Source organism: Canis lupus, chromosome 5 (genome assembly GCF_011100685.1).
Source record: "Canis lupus familiaris isolate Mischka breed German Shepherd chromosome 5, alternate assembly UU_Cfam_GSD_1.0, whole genome shotgun sequence".
NCBI lineage: Eukaryota > Metazoa > Chordata > Mammalia > Carnivora > Canidae > Canis > Canis lupus.
Window position 1 is genome coordinate 40,507,326 of NC_049226.1, and position 16,957 is coordinate 40,524,282.

Here is a 16,957-nt window from a genome sequence, read left to right on the forward strand (position 1 = left end):
TCTCTGAACTACTTCATTCAGGGGTTTTATGGTTCTATAACATGGGCATGATTGGTTAAATTATTGGCCGTTGGTGATTAACTGGATCCCCAGCTCTTCTTCCCTCCTTAGAGTTGGGGAGTAGAGCTGAAAGTTCCAATGCTGTAATCACCTGGTTTGTTCCTTCGGCAACCAGCTCTGTTCTGCAAGTCATTACCATAAACTTTCCTGTGGTTGAAAGGGACTTATGAATAACAAAATATGCTCTTCTTACCCTTAATATTCAGGGATCTCCAGGGTTTTAGAAGCTCTGTACCAGGAACCAGGATGAAGACTGTGTGTGTGTGTGTGTGTGTGTGTATTTATTATTACATCACCATATCAAAATAAACTTCAGCCAACACAAAATAGCATAGCAGATTGAATGCCAAAGCAGATATGAAAATATAGCAGTTTCCTATCAAGACAAACAGCGTTGCAAAAATGTAAAATAATGCCCTCTTCTTGCTAATTCTTTTTCAGTTTGGAAAATAGTTTTTTTTTTTTTCCTAAAACATGTTGTTTATGTTAAGGAAGATTTGATATTGTTAATTTTAACAGAATCAGTCATTTTTCTTGTTTTTTTTTTTAATTTCTAATATCTTAATATCTATAGATAAAATTCAGATTTAACAAAAGCTCTTTTATTAGGATTGCAAAGAAGTCCTGAGACTAAAAAGTTCGAGATTTGTTGTTTTAACTTTCTAAGGTTGTTGAAAGTTAACAGATATATTTATGAACGTGAAATCATTTTGTAAAATATTTTAATTGATTGTAGATTTATAAATAATTTTTGAGCCCTTGCTCTTATATTGCTGTGCAAGTCCATTAGATTGAGACTTTGGAGAGGAGACATGGAAAGAGAACATGCAGAAATAATTACTGTTTAAGGAGCTTCTTAGTTTAGATGAGGTGTAGTGGAGGGAATTCACATATAACTGTGTTCCACAAAGAGTAAAAATGTAACATGCTAGAGCCTTTTTTTGTCCTAAATATATTGTTATATATGTTTATAATACATGTGTATGTATTTGTGTGTGTGCTTGGTCCTACAGCAAACAGCCCTGCTGTTCATGATTATAGTCCATTACTTTCCCAAATTTCTCTTTGAATTTTGAAGTTGTCTCCTTCCCTTGCAGGTATAGAACAAGATGCAGTGAATACTTTTACCAAATATATATCTCCAGATGCTGCTAAACCAATACCAATTACAGAAGCAATGAGAAATGACATCATAGGTAAGCAGTGCTTGAAGCTCTGGCAAAAAAAATAAATAAATAAGTAAATAATAATAATAGTGCGGGTTGTTTTGCTTAACCACGAGGATTTTTTTTATGAACATGGAATTCAGTGTATCCCTTCCTAGTCTGTTTTCAGAGCACTTTATTATATCAACTGTAGCTCACTTAAAATTTTCTTCTGTTATATGTTGGAACCAAATTCTTAGACTTTGACTCAGTTAACAACAGCAGCATGAAAAGAATAGTAGCACACATTTATTGAGTACTTACTGTGTCCAAGACAGCATTGTAGGCACTTTCCATGGATAAACTCTAACTTTCTAAAGAACCTTATAGCATATACAGTTATTATTTTATAAATGAGGAATTGGAAGCACAAGAGGGTAAATCATTTGCCCAAAGTAACACAACTCAGACATGGCAGAGTTGGGATTTGGAAATAGATCCCTACACATTAACTAGTGTGCTGTTTGTGGTGTTTTTCAAACTGTAAATTCAGACCAGTCTCCTCTTGCGACCTCATTTTCCTGCCAAAAAAAAAAAAAAAGACTAGAATAGAAATATCAAAGATTCAGTAATAAAGACAAACAGACATCATTTCAGGACATTGTTTTCATCAAAATTCATATACGTTTGTGTGTACTGTGTAACATAAATCTATTTCTCTGTAGGTCATAGTAAAATAAAAAACTTATAAGTTTTTACTATGTTGTATCAGAAGGACCTGAGGTGTACCTGTAATCACAGATGAAAGTGGTTTGTTTTTATTAAATAAATATTTATATTCCCATCAAGTTCTAGTACTGAGTTTTGTATCTTTTTGACAGAGACTTTGTAGTTTTGGTTTATAAAATACAGCTTGTTATTCTGCTTCTAGCAGATTCTCCCCAGCATGGGGCTCTTTAAATCTTTACCACTGATATTTTGCACTGGCTCAATATTGGACACTGTAAAACCCTTTAATATCTGAGCTGTGCTTCTTAAATTGGCCCATCAGACTTCACAGTGAACCACTGTTGGCTGTTTTGGGGCTCATCAGATGCTGGTCCCATTGTTTTCCTTTTCTTTTTCCTACACAGACGCCTATAATACATAGGTTTTGTGGCTGCTGGTTATTTGTCACCATTTGCTTATATTTGGGGTTTTCCCCAGTTTTGTTGCAAATGTCGTTTCATATTGGCTTTTCTATGTAGTGGGAATTTGTTCTATTTTTTATGTGGGAATTTGTTATTGCCATCTTCCAGACTTACCTAGACGAACATTTCCTGTACAATAATACAACTAGGGTGTCCTAACTGATTAGAATTTGGCTATTTGAGGAATTGGCTGACTAGTGATTCCTTTTAGGATTTGTTTGTACCAGTGACTAACCAGACTATCTGGCGTAGGACACAAGGGGGGGATTTTTGAGCCAAATAAGCATTAGAAATGAAATATCACTTCAATTCTTTTTTTTCTTTTCTTAAACTTTATCAAATTAATGATATAATCCTATGAAGGGAAAAAAAATCTTTGAAAGTATAAGTTGGTAACCTTTGGTGATTAAGGGATCTGAGAAAATTAAAATGTTGATTACATATGTGTTTTTAGGCCAGTCATTTTTCTCTTTGGGCTTCATTCTGAATCCTACCCCATATTCTCTTACAGCTGAAATATTCTAATACAGCTGTACTTCAAATACATACAGTTGGAAGAAGTCTGCCCGTGAGCTGTTACTATAAATTCCACCTTCCTGGTTTTGTTGTAAATGTTATCCATGGGTTTCTGGTGTTGCTGTCTGATTACTTCCTTTTTACATGGGGATTCAGAATAACCCAGAAACTATCCTTCCACTGCATCCTTCATCTTCTGCAAATCCTTGAAGTGGTGGAGTTTAAAAAATATTTTGAAGGTACAGCTGATAGAATTTGCTGATGGTTTGAAAGTGAACGTTGTAAGGGGGGAAAAGGAATCAAGCATGACTTCAGTTTTTTGAAAACCTGAGTAAGAGAATGGAGTTGCATTTATAAGTTGAAGAAGATTGTGGAGGTAATGGCTTATGGGAAAAATCAGGAGTGTGGGTTTTTAGACACCCAAATGGTGAATGTCAAGCAGTTGGATATCTGAGCTAGGAGTTCATGAGAGAGGTCTAGGTTGAAGATATGTTTGGAAGTCATCAGCATATAGATGGGTTTAAAGCCGTGGATAACATTATCCTTGGAATGAGGATGATGAGTAGAGACGAGGCCTAAGGACTGTGTTCTGGGGCAGGCCCAACATTCACAAGTCTAGTGACTGAGGGAGAACTAGCAAAGGAAACACAGAAGTAGCAGCTCATAAAGTTGGCTCTGCCATATCATCTATGTTTCAGGAGAGTAGTTCTTTCTGGAAGCAATGTTCCTAGGAGTCAGGGAGTGATCAGAGGTGTGTTAAATCCTGCTGAGAGGTTAAGTAAGATGAATATTAGAAATGGAATGGACATGCCAACCTTGTGGACAACTGGTGCATTGGTTATCTTAATTTCAGTAGGTCACTTGAGACAGAAATTTAATCAGAGGAGTCTTAGACTAGGAGGTGGAATGGAGACAAGTATGAGCAACTGCGAAGAGGCATTTTGCTCTAAAGATGAGCTGGAAGGGGATGTTAAATCAAGGTACAATGCTTTTTGTTTTGTTTTTGTGATGATGTGTTACAAGCATATAAAGTATAGCATACAATCAAGTATATACGTAGAGCATACAAATAGACTATATATAATTGGTGAGTATGAGGCAGTAGCAAAGGAAAGCTTGATGCAGGAGATAGAGGGACAGTTGCTGTGAGAAAGAAGTTTTGAGGCAAAAGAGGATGAGATCCAGGGCTCAAACACGGAGTGCATGGATAGGGGTGGTGCAGATGAGTTGGTAGATGTGGTGGTAAGTGGTGGAAATAATTTTCTGATTCCTTCTATTTTCTTAACGAAGTAAGAAGCAAAGAGATTAGATGAGGTGTTAAGGTGTCCAAAGAGAGAGGAGAAGTTCTGTTTTGTGTCATCTGGCAGAGTATGAGAGGAAATGGACCAGAAAACTGTAGTATGATCCTTGGGTTTCATTAAGGTCCCACTAAGGTCATGAACTTAAAGTGAAACTAGCCGTTGTGGGTGAATGGTTTTTTTCAGCCATATTTGATAGCTGGCTAAACAGCTTACTGATTTCCTGCATTTTACTTAGGTAATTCCTATTTTTAGCACATTTCATGTTTCTACCAGATAACATTTTGATGAACTTTTTTACAGATACATCTTTTTACAAATCCATAACTCTTTAGGTTGCAGTCTTAGAAATAGAATTGCTGATTGAAAGGGCATGCATATTTTTAAAGCTTATGCCATAAAGTACCAAAATGCTCTCCAGAAAAGGATATACCAGTATATTCTCACTAACACTAGTGTCAGTTTTCCCATGTCTTTGCTCAAGCAAGACAGTGTAGTGTTAAACGATTAAACATGTGCGTTGTCACAACAATTTTGTGCCAGTTTACTAAACGAAAAGTGGGGTGCCTTCTTATTCTAACTTGTTATATTTATTTGATTACTAGTGAGCGTGTATATCTTTTCATACTGGCCATTTTATATTTATTTTTGTTTAAGTTTGTTTCTTTTAGTAATCTCTACACCAAGTGTGGGGCTTGAACTCACAATCCTGAGTGAGCATCCTCTTCTGACTGAGCCAGCCAGGCACCCCTATATTTGTTCTTTTATAAACTCTTTTCATGTCCTTTGCTCATTTTTCTTTGTGGATATTTCTTACTTATTTGTAGGAGCTCTTGATACATGAATGATAATTTACCATATTCAGAGTAAACTGTCAGTCATGCTGCAAATTTTTCCCCCCATGTGCCTTTTGTATTTTGTTTTGGGGGTGTGTTAATGTATAGAAATTAATTTTATGTTGTTAAATCTTTTGATTTCCACTTTAATATATATATGCTTGGAAAGATCTTCCCTACCTCAAGATTATATGTTCACCTGTATTTTTCTTAAACTTTCTGATATATATACCTCTACAGTTATTTTCCTACTTTGATTCACAAAGATGTATGGTTTGGATTTAGTAGAAATTTATTTACCATTTCTTTTACAGCAAAGATTTGTGGAGAAGATGGACAGGTGGATCCCAACTGTTTTGTTTTGGCACAGTCTATAGTCTTTAGTGCAATGGAGCAAGAGTAAGTTAATTTCATACTTTCACATTTTGGGTTTGGGGATGTGAGTTCATTCAACTAAAAACAAACTATCTTGTTGACTTAAATGTTTTGAATGTTTACAGGATCTTATAGGCATACTCTGAGACTTCCTTGGTTCATGGTGTCTTAAATGTAAATTATATGAACTCTTAAAAATAAAACACTTATTTGTTTTTACTGTTCATATTTCCTAAGTTAAAAGAATTTTTTAAAATTCTGAAGTCATTTGAGGGTGATTATAACTATAGTGTGACTATTATAATTTATTCATTTCAACAATGCATGTGTTCAGGTGGATATCCTAATTTGTTAGTGCATGCTTTAAGCTTAATGGATGCTGTATTACTAAATCCACATAGATTTTTTGAAACTGCCTCCATGGTTTGTTTTTTTGTTTTTTGTTTTTTGTTTTTTGTTAGATTAATTACTGCTGCATGCCCTTAAAAAAAAAGTCTACATATTGAGTCATTTAGTATTTATGGAAAGAGTGCTCTGCGCAAGGCACAGTTAGATATAGTCCCTGCTTTGAAGGAAGTTACAGCCTATTAAGAGAAATAGAGCATGTTTTTTGGTTACATGTAATATGATGTAACATGTGTCACATAACAGAGGCAACTACAAAGTCACTAAGAGGTGGGAGAGATCCTTCCAGGTGTAGGAACCAGGAACAACATCATGGGAAGGGAGGTAGTGTGACCGAGGCTTCTAAGATACAATAGGCACAGAATGGAAAGAGAGAGTATATTTTTCCCAGTTAAGCTCTTTCCTTGGTCGTTCCCTCAAATTTTCCCTTTTTGTCCATGTGCAGGCACTTTAGTGAGTTTCTGCGAAGTCACCATTTCTGTAAATACCAGATTGAAGTGCTGACCAGTGGAACTGTTTACCTGGCTGACATTCTCTTCTGTGAGTCAGCCCTCTTTTATTTCTCTGAGGTAAAGTCTGCATTTCCTTTCACACTCTGTTAGAACATTCCAGCCTCTAAACTAGACGTGTTGGGCCCCCTATAGAAGATAACATGGAGGAGCCAAATCATTTCCAAAAAGATCGACTGGAATGAAATAATTTTATTAAGTTGTGCACCTAATGGCAAGAGTACTTTAACAGCATATTAGGTTAAAGAGAATATGAGAATTCAGTGTAAAATAACCAATTTTGAAAATTTAACTAAACTTCTGCTTATAGGAGAATGCGTATTTTTAATTATCTGGAGCTGTTTTAAAACCACAGGTTTGATACTTGATTCCAGTGCGCACATATTTGCAGACCAGACTTCAGAAGAGGAAAGGAAAGTAGTAAATTTTTTCCTTCTATCATTGCTTTTACTTTAGCCACTTGATAGGATTTCTCAAGCAATGAGTAGATTAATCTCTTTGAGGCCTATACACAGTTTAGCTTGATGATATTTGTTAGGTTTCGGTAAATGAAATACTATGACTATTAAGTAGAGAGAAGTGGATATACCAGGTTCCAGGTTCACAGAGCATAACTTCTATACACACTTGCCCTCTGCCTCTCCCAGGAATAGAACTTTTGGTTGATTTGCTGTCTCACTCCCTCTCTTTGCTGTAAGTTTAAGTCCACATTCGTTCAGGTTACTGTGGCTGCGTGGAGTGATGGAAATGATCAGATATAAAAGATTCGGTCTGGTTGCTTTACTTTTTGTATGTTAGCCAGCAAGGGCCCACTGATCATCTTTACTGTGATTCTTATTCCAGTTCACTTAAGTTGTATCCAGCAGGGTGGTGTTTTTTTTTTTGTTAGTTCTTTGAGTTTTTCCTCTACAACAATGGTTTTTAAACTTTTCAGTCTCAAAAGCAACTGCAAGGTGCTGACTGACATTAACTGAACAAGTGGATCTGTTTTTGTTTTTTGTGTATGTCCTGTATTTTTAATGGTTGGGCTTATGGATTAGAGATGGTTAGAGAAATCTGTTTATCATCTTTTTTTCTTTTCTTTTGTATTTTTCCTTCCTAGTACATGGAAAAAGAGGATGCAGTGAATATCTTACAGTTCTGGTTGGCAGCAGATAACTTCCAGTCTCAACTTGCTGCCAAAAAGGGCCAGTATGATGGACAGGAGGCACAGAACGATGCCATGATTTTATATGACAAGTGAGTTTTATTGATTTTTCAGCATTTGGCAAATACTGAGTATTTGATGTGTATTTTGTTTTTTTTTTTTTTTTTTTTAAAGATTTTATTTATTTATTCGTGATAGTTACACAGAGAGAGACAGAGAGGCAGATACACAGGCAGAGGGAGAAGCAGGCTCCATGCAGGGAGCCCGACGTGGGATTCGATCCCAGGCCTCCAGGATCGTGCCCCGAGCCAAAGGCAGGCGCCAAACCGCTGCGCCACCCAGGGATCCCTTGATGTGTATTTTGGAAGTAAAGATGAACAAATCCAGTCTTTGCTGTCAAGGAGCTCATAGGGAGTATCATAAATCTGCTTTTCATACAGTGTGTATAAAGTTTTAGGATTCTCAGAATAAATGTCTTTGATGGGGGAACAGGAGGTTTGTGTGTGGCAAGAAAGATGGTGGTGGTGGAGTTCAGGGAGCGTTTCTCAGAAGAAACATTTGAATTGGATCCTGAGTAATGAATTAAATTTTGCTAGCCATAGAAGGTGGAAAAGAACATTCTAGGCAGAGACATTGGCACAAGCAAAGTCAGAGAAACGGGAATGTGGCACTTTCAGAAAATCTGAGTTTGGGTAAATAAAACTTGGGTAGGGAATATAGGAGGAAGATGAAACTAATCAGAATATATTGTAAAGGGTCTTAAGTATCTATGAATGAGTGCATCATATTTTCTGATGCAGATCTACGCAGCCAGGTTAATACTCAGTGAATAAGTGTTTTTCATTGGTCTTCACTGAAAATGAGAAGATGGCAAAATCTTACAGTGAACAGAACTGAAAACATCTGGTCAGTTGAGTGATATGAGTTACTCTATTCATTTAATTTTTCTTACTCTGTTAAGAAAAGTCATGTGCTATTTGTATCTACAAGCAATTGCTGGGAGGATAACTTGACAGTAGAGGAAAGTCTGTGGGATGTTAGGGTTTGCAAGAGAGCTGAGAGCATCTAGGTCAGTGGTTCCTGAGCATTGCTCTGCAGGTTCATGCTGGGCTGTCTGCGTAAGAACCACCTGGGAGTTTGTTAAAAATAGGTTTCCAGCCCTCCTCTCTAAGAGATTCTGATTCAGCACATTTGAGGTATGACCCAGGAATCTTTATATTTAGAAGATACCCAAGATGATGCTGATGGAGCCAGATTAGAGATCTAGTCTGATTTTCCCATTATGCAGGTGAGAAAACAAAGGCCCAATGAGGTATTGATTTCTCAAGGTCACAGGGCAAGTTAGTGGCAGAACTTGGGCTGGAATGCAATTCTTAATGTTTGTCCAGTGTTTATTTGTATAATCTATTTGTGGAAAATATTATATAAGGAACATTGTTACATGGATGTTAAAATAGCAAGTGTTTACATTTAGAAATTTGGTCTGGGGTGCCCCAAAATTCGAATCATGGAAGAGTATTTACCAACTTACTTATTTGTTATAAGATGGGAGACTATTTGTTAAGAAAAGAGTAATAACAAAAAATACATATATATTTTTTTTATGCTGGAACAGAAGAGTGGCAGTAGTAGTAAGCTCCTGGCTGGAGTTCAGTAGCCACCCAGAGCAGAGACCCTGTTTTCCCACTGGATCCCATTTTCACGTTGGGAGCCATTTTTAAATGAAGATCACCATATGGCATCCCACTGGCTGTCATTTTGTCAAGTTCATTGTGTCACATTTGACTGCACTGATCCTAGTTTTTTGTTTGTTTTGTTTTGTTTTTTATTCCATTTGAGAGAGTGAGTGAGTGAGTGTGAGGCAGGGGAGAGGCAGAGGAGACAGAAAGAGTTGAGAATCAGGCAGATTCCCCACTGATTGTGGACCCATCCTAAGGCTCCATCCCACAACCTTGAGATCATGATCTGAGCCAAAATCAAGAGTCAGATGTTCAACTGACTGAGCCACCCAGGCGCCCCAACCCAATTTGTTTTTGTATCTTATGTATGTTATGTACATACAGTCACAATCGTTCCTCATCAGTCTTTCTGCATTTATATCTTAGACAAGATTTAGAAGTCCCTAGTATGCTTGGAAGAGAACATACATATATATTTTGCTTTTAATCCCCCTTTTCTTTTGTATCTACTTTATAAATCAGCTTACCAAAACACTAGGTTTGCAAAACAAAAACAAAAAAACACTAGTTTTGCATTATATCTTAAGAAGTTAGATATCTTTGAGGTGTCTTTGGTTACTCCTTTTCCTTTCTACACCCAGGCTTCATCAAGTTGTGTTATTCTGTCCAAATACATCAAATCCATCTACTTCACTTTCCGTATTACTGTATTTTGAATTCCTGCATGTATATTACCTGTGCCTCCTGGTTATAGGGTGTGTTCTCATGGTGTTCTATGCAGAGATCTTTTCTGCTCCCTTTCCAGCATAACTGTGTCTTACCCTCTTTTAACTCTATTTCTATCTCCCAAGTGCTAAACAGAGGATAGGTGCCCATCAAATGTGTGTGATTGATTGATTTCTTTGTCTCAGCTGTAACCTGACTCTTAAGAAATCTTAAACAAGAACTAAGGAAGATAGAAGGAGATAAGAAGGTAGCAAGTTGACTCAGATACCTTTGGGGTTGTGGGAATAAAGGTTGCAGCATGGCCAGCATGAGCCAGGTCTCGAGGCCTAGGTCTGCAGGCTGAATCAAGTGGCCTCATAAAAGAGTCAGTACCAAAAGTTGCTTGTACTGGCTAGGACATTAGTTTTATTTTTGCTGTCTTTGTATCATAGGTACTTCTCCCTCCAAGCCACACATCCCCTTGGATTTGATGATGTTGTACGATTAGAAATTGAATCCAATATCTGCAGGGAAGGTGGGCCACTCCCTAACTGTTTCACAACTCCGTTACGTCAGGCCTGGACAACCATGGAGAAGGTAACTAAGAACTTCAAGAATATTAAACTGCAAGAAGTTTTTACTTCTTTCTGGGTAAAACCCAGAAAACCTAACACAGGAAAAAAAATAAATGTAACAAAACAGGGAAAATTGAAGCAGTGAAGCATAGTGATTAAGAGCAGAGGCTTTGAGTCTGACTTGGTATGTATTAATTAACTTCATAGGCTGAGTGACCTCAGGCAGATACTGAAATTCTTTAATGCCCATTTTCCGCATCTATAAAATGGAAATAATGTGGATACTTACCTAAGAGTTACTTTAAGGATAATGAAGTTAGACGTATAAAGTTCTTATATTAGCATTATGTCTAACACATGGTAAACATTGAATGTTAATGGCCATTATTACTGCTGTTATTATTACATTTTCAAAAATAATTAGATTAGCAGTATTGGGCATTTAGCTTAGGAATGATCCAAATAATTCATCAGTATCTATCAACGGGGTTAGAATACTAGTTTTGTGTATCAAAACTTGTGGGGTATCACTAATAGCTTATTAATAGTAAGGTGTTAGAATTTATGAATGACTTATTCTTCAAATAAACTAGAGTAGGTCTTACTAGGAATCCACAGAGCCCAGGATAAGCCCATGAGGTTATGTCGCTTATGTATGTCATGTGTATCTTGGTGAAAAAGGGTCCAGTAAGTGCTATTAAATAATGCCACACATAAAAACTGAATTTCAGGAACATGGAAAAATTACATATAAAAATCAAATCACTAAAAAGCTAATGGCAAACTAAATAGAGTATCAGCTAGTGCCCAGGGATAAAAATTTTTTTCCTGATTTAAATTAAAATCTTTCTGATCTCCAAGGAAAAGTTCCAAATCTTTATTGTATAAAGAATGTAAACTTCTGGGGGATCCCTGGGTGGCTCAGTGATTTAGTGCCTGCCTTTGGCCCAGAGCGTGATCCTGGAGTCCCGGGATCGAGTCCCACATCGGGCTCCCTGCATGGACTTCTCCTTCTGCCTGAGTCTCTGCCTGCCTCTCTCTCTCTCTCTCTCTCTCTCTCTCTTATGAATAAATAAATAAAATCTTTAAAAAAAAATAAACTTCTTAAAATACAGAGAAAAACAGAATGTGGAAATATTTCTTATAAAATAATGTATAATATAAAGAACTTAGACTAATTTTAAGAATATTATCAATTAGATAAATGAGAAAAAGACCTGAATGATTTGTTCATCAATACTTTGAAAATTTCTGTGCTAGGTATTAGTATTTCAGTGGTAAACAGAAGAAACATGGTTTCTGCCCTCCTGTAGCTCTTGTCTGTAAAGAAGGCACATGTTAAACATAGACTATTTATAATCATGTGCTAACTGCTATGAAGGAAAAGTTGCTAATAGGAAATGCCAGTAATAAACATGGGAACTTAGCATCATTAATAATTTTTAAATGTAAATAAAAACACCCATATATCATTAGATACTAATTTAACAATAATTTGAAAAAACGCAATCCATTGTTGCAAAGCCTATGTCAAAACAGATACCTTGATATATTGCCAATGATACAAATTGACAGCATCCTTCTGAAGGGTAAAGTGGCCATATCTGTCAAAGCTTTTAAAACATTGATGCTGTTTAACTGCATGATCACACCTCATAATTTATCCTAAGGAAATCATTTCAAAGGTAAAAAAAATAAATTTATATACAAAGACTTCAATATTTATAATCAGAAATCTAGTTTGAGATTAGATTCACTCCCTGCATATTTTCTGGTCTCTAAGAACTCTGATCTCTCCAAGTCTATGTAATAGCTTTATGACAAGCATTTTTGGGGGGGGGAATAAAGCTATAAATTGTACTCATAATTTTATTTTTCTTTAAAGATTTTATTTATTCATGAGAGAGAGAGAGAGAGAGAGAGGCAGAGACACAGGCAGAGGGAGAAGCAGGCTCCATGCAGCGAGCTCGATGCGGGGCTCGATTCCAGGACTCCAGGATCACGCCCTGGGCTGAAGGCTGGCACTAAACCGCTGAGCCACCCAGGGATCCCCTGTACTCCTAATTTTAGTGACAATATAAACTACACAAGAAGTTAATACTTGGAGTGTAACAAGGGAAAGTAAAATAATTTGTGCTAGCTGGTAGAATTGTGGGTAAAATTCTGTTTTCAAATGAAGTTTTAGTTGTATTTGATTTCAACTTTAAAATAATGCTTGTCAAAAAAATAAAATAAAATAATGCTTGTCCTCTCTTTCAGGTCTTTTTGCCTGGCTTCTTGTCCAGCAATCTTTATTATAAGTATTTGAATGACCTCATCCATTCGGTTCGAGGAGACGAATTTCTGGGGGGAAATGTTTCACTGATTGCTCATGGCTCTGCTGGCCCTCCTGATGATTCTCACCCAGGTGGTTCCGACATCTCGGCCTCTCAGGTATCGACCAGTTAGCCTCTGCCATGCAGGAGAAAGGTCTACAGATCCTTTCCTTCAAGTATCAGTAACAGATTCTGTTTGGAAGTTTTCATTGTAGGAGAAACAAAGAAAATAAATTTGGCCTACTTACTATATGCTTTAATCAAAATATCTGTGATGATATAATAGTATATTGTAAGGTATTGTGCTGTTTCATTCAGGCCATTATTCTGCTTGACACTCCAGCTGTGCTTTCAATAATCAAGTTATATGACATGCATTTATAGCCTCTGAAGAGCTCTTTGTGTAATTATTTGAGAAATTTTAGTAACTACATTTGGGAGCTTTATAGAATAATTCCCCCTCTGCTTTTTTAAGGATTTATTTATTTATTTCTTAGAGCATGAGCACAAGTGGGAAGGATAGGCTGAGGGAGAGAGAACCCCAAGCAGACTCCACACAGAGTGGAGCATACTGGATCTTACTTTCCTGAGATCACAACCTGAGCCGAAACCAAGAGGCAGGTACTTAACCAGCTGTACCACCCAGGCACCCCTAGAATAATTCTTAATAATTCTTTCTTAATATTGTATTAAATCAAAGAGCTTTTGGTTTCATTTTGAACTGTAGTGCCATTGTACATTTCCTTAATCTTTTGTGTCTTTTTGGAGTGCTTTCATGTATCAAACCTTATCTGATGCTCCCCAAAACTGAGTGAAATGTCCCCAAGAGAAGAGATCTGAGGAAGTATTAAGAAGTTAACTAATTTTATTAAAGTCACACAGTAAATGTAGAGCCAGAACATAATCCCTGTCTAGTGTTCTTCCCCATAATGTAGCATAATTATTTTCCCATCACACTGTTGACATGTAAATAAATAATACTTGAGTTTTTTTGACACGGAGCCTTATAAATTTTCTTAATTTATAAGACAGTACTATTTATTATCATCAACAAGACTCCGTACATTTTCCTCCTATTTAGATTAGATAGGAGGTGACCTGCTGAATGTGGTTGACTTTTGTTTTTTGATATAGGCTAGAACGTTTTGTTGTTTTTTAAGCACTCAAAAGGTCTAGATGCTAACCATAAATACAGTTTTACATTTTTGGTTGAAGTATAATATACAGAAAACTCTATATAACATAACTATATATAGCTTGAAGAATTTTCATAAACAGACTTAACCTGTATATCCAGCATCCAGATCAAGAAATATTATATTGGGATCCCTGGGTGGCGCAGCGGTTTAGCACATGCCTTTGGCCCAGGGCGCGATCCTGGAGACCCGGGATCCAATCCCACGTCAGGCTCCCGGTGCATGGAGCCTGCTTCTCCCTCTGCCTGTGTCTCTGCCTCTCTCTCTCTCTCTCTCTGTGTGACTATCATAAATAAATAAAAATTTAAAAAAAAGAAATATTATATTACCAGTATATCCTGAACTCTCTTTGCCCTCTAATAGTCACTGTCCTCCTGCCAAGATAGCTACCATCCTGACTTTTGATGGTTTAATGTTACCTGTTGAGTTATATAATTGAAATCATTCTGAATATGCTTTTCCCTTTCTTTTTTGGTACACCTTTATTAAGATCTAATTCACATACCATACAGTTCACCCATTTATGTTACATAATTCAGTGGTTTTAGTACATTCATAGAGTTGCTTAACTGTTACCACAGCCAATTTAAAAAGTTTTTTACCTAAGGAAGAAACTGTGTCCTTTAACTAATACCCTCCAAATCCACCATTCCTCCAGCCCTAGGCGGCTGCTAATCTACTTACTGTCTCTATAGACTTGCCTATTCTGAACATTTCATATAATTGGAACCATATGATGTGTGGTCTTTTGCGACAGGCTTCTTTCACTTAGCATACTGTTTTCAAGGTTCATCCATGTTTAGCATATATCAGAACTTTATTCCTTTTTTTGTTGTTTTTTGTTGTTGGTTTTTTAAAAGATCTTTCATTTGAGAGAGAGAGAGAGAGCATGAGCCAGGGGGAGGGACAGAGAGAGAGAGAGGGAGAAGCAGACTCCCCCTGAGCAGGGAGCCCAAAGCAGGGCCTGATCTAGGACCCTGAGATCATGACTTGAGCCAAAATCAAGAGTCAGTTGCCCAACCGACTGAGCCACCCAGGCTCCCCAGAACTTTATTCCTTTTTATGGCCAAGTATTCCATTGTACAAACATCACATCTTGTTTATGCATCAGTTGAGGGACATTTGGGTTGATTCTCTCTTTTGGCTATTACGAATAATGCTCCTGTACAAGTTTTTGTGTGGATATAGATTTTCATTTCTCTTGTGTATATATCTAGAAGTAGAATTGTTAGGTCAAATGATAACTGTTTAACTCTGTCTTAATTACTCCTGCTTGGGTAACAAGTGTTGAAGTCAAGAAGGAAGCAGGAGTCTTCCAACTTAGTTCTTTTTTAAGATTGTTTTGACTTTTTGAGGTCTCTTGAGTTTTCAGATGCATTTAAAGATCAGTTTGTCAGCTTCTCTGAAGACACCAGCCAGGATTCTGATACAGAGTGCATTGACTCCCTAAATCAGTTTGGGATATATTGCCATCTTAACGGTATTAAATATTCTGACCCATGAACATAGGATGCCTTTAATTTTATTCAGATCTTTAATTTCTTCCAGTAGCATTTTGTGGTTTTCAAGTGTCCGTTTTGTATTTCTTCAATTTATTCTAAGTATTTTATTTTTAAAAAGAGATAAATAGATAAATATTTTATTCTTTTTGGTGCTATTATAAATGGAATTTTTTTTCTTGTGCTCGTATTTTCATTGTAAGTGGATATAGTTTTTTTTAATTAAAGAAAAATTCCCCTAACATAAAGTTAACTGTTATAAAGTCTCTAATTCAGTGACATTTAGTATATTCACAGTGTAGTGCAACCATTACCACTGTCTGGTTCCAGACTTTTTCATCATCCCAAATGGAAACCTCGCAAATGGAACATTAACAATCACTCCCCATGCCCACCTGTGTGTTCTTCTGAGTTTTAGGCCTTTGATCCATTTTGAATTAGTTTGCATGTTGTTTGAACTAAGGTCCAACTTTTTTTTTTTTGCATGTGAATATCTAGTTGTCCCAAACCATTTATTGAGAAAGTTACTGCAGCTTTGTAAATTTGAATATCAGGAACTGTGTGTCCTCCAGCTTTTTTTCAGTTGTAAGATTATTTTGGCTATTCTGGGTCCCTTGAAATTGCATACAAATTTTAGGATTGAATTTACGTTGTATCTGTAGATTCCTTGGGATATATTGCCATTTTGACAATATTAAGTCGTCTTTCAGTCCATGAACAATGGGATGTTATCCCATTTATTTAAGCTATCTTTAATTTCTTTCATTGTTGTTTTGTAGGTTTCAGTGTACAAGTCTTATACCTACTCAGGGTCATTTTTTCCTGAGTATTTCATTCTTCTTGATGCTATTATAAATAGAATTATTTTCTTAATTTCATATTCTTATTCTTCATTGGTAATGCATAGAAGTACAACTTTGTGTTGATCTTGTACTTCAGCTTTTACTAAATTCATTTGTTAACTCTAATAGTTTTCTTGTGGATTCTTTAGGATTTTCTATATATAAGATCATGTCATCTGCTAATAGAAATAGTTTTCTTCTTCCTGTCCACTTTGAATGCCTTTTATTTCTTTGTGTTGCCTGATAGGTTGGGCTAAAACTTGCAGTATGGTGTTGAATGGAAGTGGTGAAAGTGAGCATCTTTGTTTTATTCCTGACCTCATGAAGAAAGCTTTCAGTTTTGTTTTGTTGTATTTTGTTTTACAATTATTTATTTATTCATGAGAGACGCAGAGAGAGAGGGCAGAGACACAGGCAGAGGGAGAAGCAGGCTCCTCACAGGGGGTTCAGTGTGTGGGTCTCGATCCCCAGACCCGGGGTCACACCCTGAGGCAGATGCTCAAGCACTGAGCCACCCAGGCGTCCCCTGAGTTTTTCATCTTTTAATATGTTAGGTATGGATGGATTTTTCATAAATGCTTTTTATCAAGCTATTTCCCACTATTTCTAATTTTTTTTTTTTATCATGAAATGGTGTTGGATTTTGTCAAAAATTTTCTGTATCG

At 36.5% G+C, this 16,957-nt stretch overlaps 1 protein-coding gene across 3 annotated transcripts in view; it reads left to right on the top strand.

The window, feature by feature from the left end:
• Window positions 1–16,957, top strand: part of AKAP10 (A-kinase anchoring protein 10) — an 85,580-nt gene that overhangs the window by 44,717 nt on the left and 23,906 nt on the right. For all 3 annotated transcript variants that reach the window (XM_038537029.1, XM_038537030.1, XM_038537028.1), the window contains exons 5-10: window positions 1,158–1,256; window positions 5,360–5,444; window positions 6,271–6,394; window positions 7,437–7,573; window positions 10,318–10,462; window positions 12,700–12,873. In XM_038537029.1, coding sequence (XP_038392957.1) covers window positions 1,158–1,256; window positions 5,360–5,444; window positions 6,271–6,394; window positions 7,437–7,573; window positions 10,318–10,462; window positions 12,700–12,873 — 764 coding nt within the window. The remainder of the gene's footprint in view (window positions 1–1,157; window positions 1,257–5,359; window positions 5,445–6,270; window positions 6,395–7,436; window positions 7,574–10,317; window positions 10,463–12,699; window positions 12,874–16,957) is intronic.